The sequence below is a fragment of the Cyprinus carpio genome, chromosome B17 (genome assembly GCF_018340385.1).
Source record: "Cyprinus carpio isolate SPL01 chromosome B17, ASM1834038v1, whole genome shotgun sequence".
NCBI lineage: Eukaryota > Metazoa > Chordata > Actinopteri > Cypriniformes > Cyprinidae > Cyprinus > Cyprinus carpio.
Window position 1 is genome coordinate 14,806,655 of NC_056613.1, and position 6,189 is coordinate 14,812,843.

General features: G+C 37.2%; 1 protein-coding gene across 1 annotated transcript; it reads right to left on the minus strand.

The window, feature by feature from the left end:
* Nucleotides 1-65: 65 nt before the first annotated feature.
* coch (coagulation factor C homolog, cochlin (Limulus polyphemus)) lies at nucleotides 66-5,746 on the minus strand. Its single transcript, XM_042742445.1, has 12 exons — nucleotides 5,661-5,746; nucleotides 5,218-5,266; nucleotides 5,060-5,104; nucleotides 4,529-4,685; nucleotides 4,308-4,441; nucleotides 3,810-3,878; nucleotides 3,618-3,677; nucleotides 3,376-3,523; nucleotides 3,181-3,284; nucleotides 2,008-2,234; nucleotides 1,392-1,905; nucleotides 66-1,078 (listed from the first exon to the last, which is right to left on the minus strand). Exons 2-12 carry the CDS (start codon nucleotides 5,249-5,251, stop codon nucleotides 906-908), a joined length of 1,665 nt encoding a protein of 554 aa, XP_042598379.1. The 5' UTR covers nucleotides 5,252-5,266; nucleotides 5,661-5,746; the 3' UTR covers nucleotides 66-905.
* Between the last annotated feature and the right edge of the window lie 443 nt (nucleotides 5,747-6,189).

Genomic DNA, 6,189 nt, shown 5'->3' on the forward strand with positions numbered 1-6,189 from the left:
AATTTGAATATGATCTAGTTTCTGATGATGCTCAACCTGTTCAGATGAGGACGATGTTCGGCTGGTCAAGTTGTTCAAACACTTGTCCTTTATTGAGAAGAAAGTAATAAATTATAAACAAATGTACAAGCAGTTTGACGCTCATCAGTTTTCATTACGTGAGACAGTAAAGCATGCATATGGAAAGGTACACAGAAAATAGGTTCGATAAATACATGAAAGCATAATTTAAGAAAAAGAAAACATGATATATATAATCAAAACGTTAAATTTTCAACCGTAATTCTCATCGCACACCCAGACATACGTGATTGATTGTGATTGTACTACAGTGCATGTATATTATTTGCTGCTCCTGGTAAGGACTATATTTTATTACATAACCCAGATCTATGTATGCATTTGTGTGAATGAAAGCTGTGTATTTGTGTACTGCCATCAGGATGCATATGAGGGCGCTGTTTCACTGACAGTCTTCATCACGATTGCTTTTGCGTACTATCTTGTGCACAACCTTGCATAACGAACTGAATCTTCAAGTCCCGAAATTAATAGAAAAGAGCCTTTTGTTACAGTGACCCCTCCACAGGAAAAAAAAAAAAGACGTGCCAGAAGCAGCAAGTGAATGTTTTTCACCAGGAACATAAAGAAAAAAAGACTATAAATCACAAATAATTACATTCTCCACATTATAGAGAGGTTGACATACAATACTGTGTGATACATTCTCAATTAAGCTGTAAAATCCTTTGGATCAACGTACCAATACCTTTATAACAAAACCATTCAAATCCCCTTTTCTGCAAAAGACAAAGGTGATATTTCTTATTCAGGCTTAAGCTTTTTTTCTCCTTCCTTTCCTGCACTCCTTACTTTCTGTTCTTGCACTCAAGCAGTTGCACTGTCTAATTGAACTCTGTAAAGTCCCTGCAGATGCCCCGTACGATGGGCTGCTGGAACTGTGCCAGGCCGGTGAACTCGCGAGTGAAAAACACATGGCTTTCCTTGGGCTCGGACGCCATCGCCTTCAGATCTTCCATCGGAGCCCAAGCTACCCCCACTGTAAACACAGTGATTCCTGTGAAGAAACAATTAGAACATGGTCAAGATTTCATCACTCATGTTTACTTTGTAAATGCAGTATTGATATTTTGTGCATTAGAGATAAAGTACATTTTAGAGCTCTTAAATGTTCTAGAACTTCAGACCCAGGGACCCCCACCTACGCCCTTACCACCTCATGGACCATCACTATAAAAATAAGACTTGATTTTGTTGGTAACCCTTAATTATAACTTTAAATAAGGACATGATCTTCTCTACCGACCCCCTGGTCCCTCAGGGGCCTGCAAACCCAGGTTCTAAATGAAATGTCAATGTAAAAAGCGTACCCTCCCTCTGGGCGGCCATAGCCGGCCCTCTCACATCATCGTAAGACTGTCCATCAGTGATGATGATGAGGAAATTCCTGTTGGGGCCTGTGCGGGGTTTAAAGAGACTCCGCACTGCAAAGTTGATGGCGTCTCCCGTCGCCGTTCCTCCGCTCATGTATGGGATGTTCTGCAGAGCCCTCAGAGCATTATCTTTTGTGGTGTGGTCATTGAAGTTGAACTCCATCCTTTGGTCGTAGGTGAACTGAATGGCACCGATGCGAGAGCCGATGTCAGAGATGTCAAAGTTGCGCACGATAGAGACAAGAAGGTCCAGAACGAGCCGAAAGTTCCCATCACCTACGCTGCTGGAGCCATCGATCAGGAAGCCCAGGTTCACTGAGTTATAGCATGTCTTGCTGCAGAGCATCTGATCAATGGAGCAAAGTTTATGAGCTAGTGGCTTCACAAACTTGTTGGTGCTGAACCAGCTGGGCATGGTGAAGGTGAAGAACTCGTTGTCCTTGCACACCGCCTGTCAGATATATGTCGGTATAAATGGATTTCAGAAAAACTCAGATGTTACCGAAAAAGATTGTTTTTTTTTCTCCATGAATTCATATGTGAAACATCTTACCTTTCTCATGAAGTCTTGCTCGCTCACCAGGCTCATCTCCTCAGGAGCAGGTTTGGCGACAGACACAAAGAAGATGTTAATACCAGACTCTCTGGCTAAAATTGCTGCCTCCTCCACATTATCAGAAGGCCACCCATCGACAAACACCACAATGATCCGTGGGTAACCTCTCCGAACACCAAAATCCGGATTGAAGAAGTTCCTCACAGTGTGTAGTATGGCCTTACCTGTGCAAAAGGCAATAACTCAAGTCTGCCCAGTTCTGCTTACTGAAGCCAAAGCATCTTCAATAATAAATCAATCCAACTAAAGCCATTATGTGTCAGAGATATAAGGAATGAGTTTAACACAAGATATTCTATAATGACACTAACTATGACATGCTGTCAACTATCAAACAAAAGCATACTGACTGTAAAAACAAGTTAAAAAAACAGTAATGCATTTACAGTAATGCATTTACAACGGAAGTCTATGGGGCAAGGCATTTTAAAGGTTTCAAAGCACAAACGGGAAAATTTTTGCATGCTACATTGTTATACCAGTACGTAGCAACAAGTGGCTCTCTTTTTAAATTATTGATTAATTTATTCCAACAGTTCCACAAAACTTGATTCCTTCAGGAACAAAACAAATAGCTGCATTTGAGTAATTGAATCATTCACTCAACCAGTTTGTTTAAAAAATTGCTCTTTCGTTCAGGAATGTTTATGACTGTTTTATTTTTATAATGTTTTATTTTGCAAAAATAGGCAAAGTTGCTGTTCCTTTCATATTGACTTTAAATGTTTAAAGAGTAGTTCAGTCCAAAATTAAATTCTGTCACCATTTATGCATTATTGAAGTCAGTGGGCACCAGCAACTTCTTCAAAATATCTTCTTTTATGTTTAACACAGGAAGGAAATACATACCGGTTTGGAACAACTTAAGGGTGAGAAAATGACAGACTTTTCATCTTTGAATGAACTGTCTTGTAGTTGTACTTTCAAAACTGTGTATTTTAACATGTTCTGAGACCTACTGATTTCCATTATAAATGCCTTACCGTCACTTTTCCCCCGAAAAAAATAAAATAAATAAATTAGCATGATTTAATTGATATGCTCTAGATTCATTTCATCCAATCATTCAATCATTCATTTGAAATGTGAATAGAAGGTGAGCTTGTAGACCTGTATTGGTATTGCCCCCAATGTATGGGATCTCCTTGATGGCAAAAGTCAGATCTTTGGCTGTTGTATAGTTTGACAAGTAGAATTCAGTTCGAGGTGTCTCACTGGAAAGAAAAACATGAAGTTACACTCACTGACAAAGGAAAAAATTGCTAAACAGCCATGTGACAAACAACTAGGATTTGGCCAGATGACCTGGTTTGCACCACTCCTACATGAGGACCTGGCGTTCCAACCTTCAGCATGGCTACAAGCTTACTGACAAAGTTCTTCTGAAGATTATACCGCCGCTGTCCAATGTTGTAGCTCCCATCCAGCAGCAAAGCCATATCGACTGGGCAATCTGGAACAACATTTACACAGCTCTTTCTTGTTATGATCATCATTTTGCTTTGACTAACAATTTAAATTGGATTAGAAAATCAGGTCATACAGACCCCTGTTTGCTGTTGTTGGAGGAGGAGGTTTCTTCACTGTTTTTTTGACTGGTTTCTTGGCTGCAAGGGAGAAGCAGGGATACTCAGTGTAGACTACATTTACATTTAGACATTTAGCAGACGCTTTTATCCACAGTGATTTACAAATGAGACTACACGTCAATTGTTTCCAGTTATTTAAACGCTTGTTACCTGCTCCAGATGCAACATTAGTAGAACTGCTGGTTTGGCTGGACACTTCCAAAGGCAAGCTAATTGTTCCTGAGAAGAAGAAGAAAATGTAACCTGATAAATCTGTGTTGATAAACAACTTTAATTCACTTTTATATTCTATACACTATATTATTTATATAGATCAACTGGCCACACTTTTCCTAACATTATGACATAGTTATTGAGATTAGTAGCACATCTTTTTTAAACAGCTCCATTATGTTGAGTAAGTGTCTATGTTAAGTTCACCAAGAACAAGGTATTATATGATATTCTGATTACACTAATTCTAATATTATTGTTAAAATACAATATTAATATAATTATATTGAAATTCTATAGTAAATTATAAAATTATATTTTTATTTTGAACTGTGCCGAGACAGTGAGTAAACACAATTGTCTATAAAACTTTACATTTGTATACAAATCTACAAATTCTAAATCAAAACAGACTTAGTAATTGTCTCCACTTACTGGCCACAGTGAAAGATGAGCTCCATTGGGACAGGGACTGAGACTGGATGCCATGAGCGTAAGAGCTGAGGTAGTTTGTCCTCCCTTGCAGCCCGTGAACCTCCACAGGTCCACCAGATAGACCTATGATTCCTCTGGATGACAGACAAAAATGTTCCTTGCTTTCTGAGATTCTTACGTGATTCTAGCAAGTAACTTTATCATTATTTCTGTGATTGTACCTGTGTATTGCTGCTCCACATATGCTGGAAATAGAGGCATATACTCCTGAACCAAACACTGACAGACTCCAGAGAGTGCAGTTTGCTGGGCAGAGCACTATCTGACGTGTGTCTGGTAGATCCACCGCACGGGTTCCACAGCTAATTGGTGTCGGAACTAAGAAATGTACAATGTAAGATATTACTCATATAATGATTATGTATCTGTCAATTAAAACAAATATGTTACAACTATACAAAACTATTTGAAAACAATTTTTCCACAAATGGTCTCTTTACTATTAATTCATTAATGCAAAATAAACTAAATTAAAAGAATTAAAAAGTGTTTGACATTTGTTACATAAAAATGTAAATAAAGTGGCCCTAATTTTTAAAAAATATATTTTCAAAAGAAAAAAAAGTTTCATATTTTCTCTAATGTAACTCAGTTACTTTTATTTAATATATATATATATATATATAAATAATATATATAACATATATAATATATATATAGATATAAAAAAATTAAAAATGGAATTCACTGACCATTTAAATCAGATCCAAATGTGCAACAGGTCAAAGACAGAATACCTGTGGGGGGAAATTAATTAAACAATGCAATGAAATCTGTGCATCATGGTAATAATCCAGAATAACACAAGAAATTTTTGGTAACAATCACTTTGAACAAATTAATTTCCTACCTAATACATGAAGTACAGCAAACCACATCGACATGGTTAATGAAGATATCTGTAGAGACAAAAGAACAATATACCATGCAACAATGAATAAACCCCATTTTTCAATCATTTTTATAAAGGTTTTTTTTTTCTTCTTAAAAATTGTCTAAGGCTTTGACATTCTTCTTTTTTCTTTGATCTGGGTGTTGTAATATTTATTTTGCGCACAGATGAGAAATCAGATATGATACAGGAAAAATGTAATCTCCCCAGACACATCCATCACAAACAGCTCCTTTGGAACTGCATACTTCAGTTAATCCGCTCACGAATGAGGGAGAAGGAGAGAGAGAACGAATGGAGAAGAAAAAATCTAAGTCATATCTGGATATATAAAATTATCTCTATTAAAAAGCACCAAACAGCCAAAAATCATCAAGCTATGAAGATTAAATCCAACTTACAGATATTGTGTAGGATGCTGTTTCCTCAGCTTTAAAAGTTTTATAGAAAAAAATAATTTAATTCCGTTATGGATGATATTCCAGAGGTGTCTGAATATTGAGGAAAGAGCTAGTCCTTTAAATAATGTCCCCAAAAACCCCAGTGATTCTCTGCTGACATCACAAGAGGCGGGCCTTACATCCAAACCACCTGAAAAGGACATTGTTTTAAATTCTGCAGCTTTTTAGCCGTTTAGATATAATGTGTACTACAGTTTGTACCTATATAATAACAATATTCTTTAACACTGTGTAGCCTCATTCAGTCAATGATGGCGAGTAAAGAAGCAGAGAACTACCAAGAGGAGAATAAACCACAAATAAATGCCTCCACGCACACGTCATGATTAGGCCCTGACTGGGGGTTGAAAACTTTACCTTGAGGCTAATGACATGTAAACAACCTTGATGCAGTGCTACAAACATAATCTAAACACACAATCTCATCCAAACTGGTCAGAATGGACCTCAAAGTCACTTGAGAAGACCT

What these genes read in the sequence shown, in the direction of transcription:
- coch (XM_042742445.1), bottom strand. Translation starts at nt 5,251, where the DNA reads ATGTCGATGTGGTTTGCTGTACTTCATGTATTAG. An exon ending in TGTGGAGCAGCAATACACAG is followed by an intron (nt 4,442 to 4,528) that starts GTACAATCACAG and finishes TCTGTCATCCAG; the next exon opens with AGGAATCATAGGTCTATCTG. An exon ending in CTCATCTTTCACTGTGGCCA is followed by an intron (nt 3,879 to 4,307) that starts GTAAGTGGAGAC and finishes TCTTCTTCTCAG; the next exon opens with GAACAATTAGCTTGCCTTTG.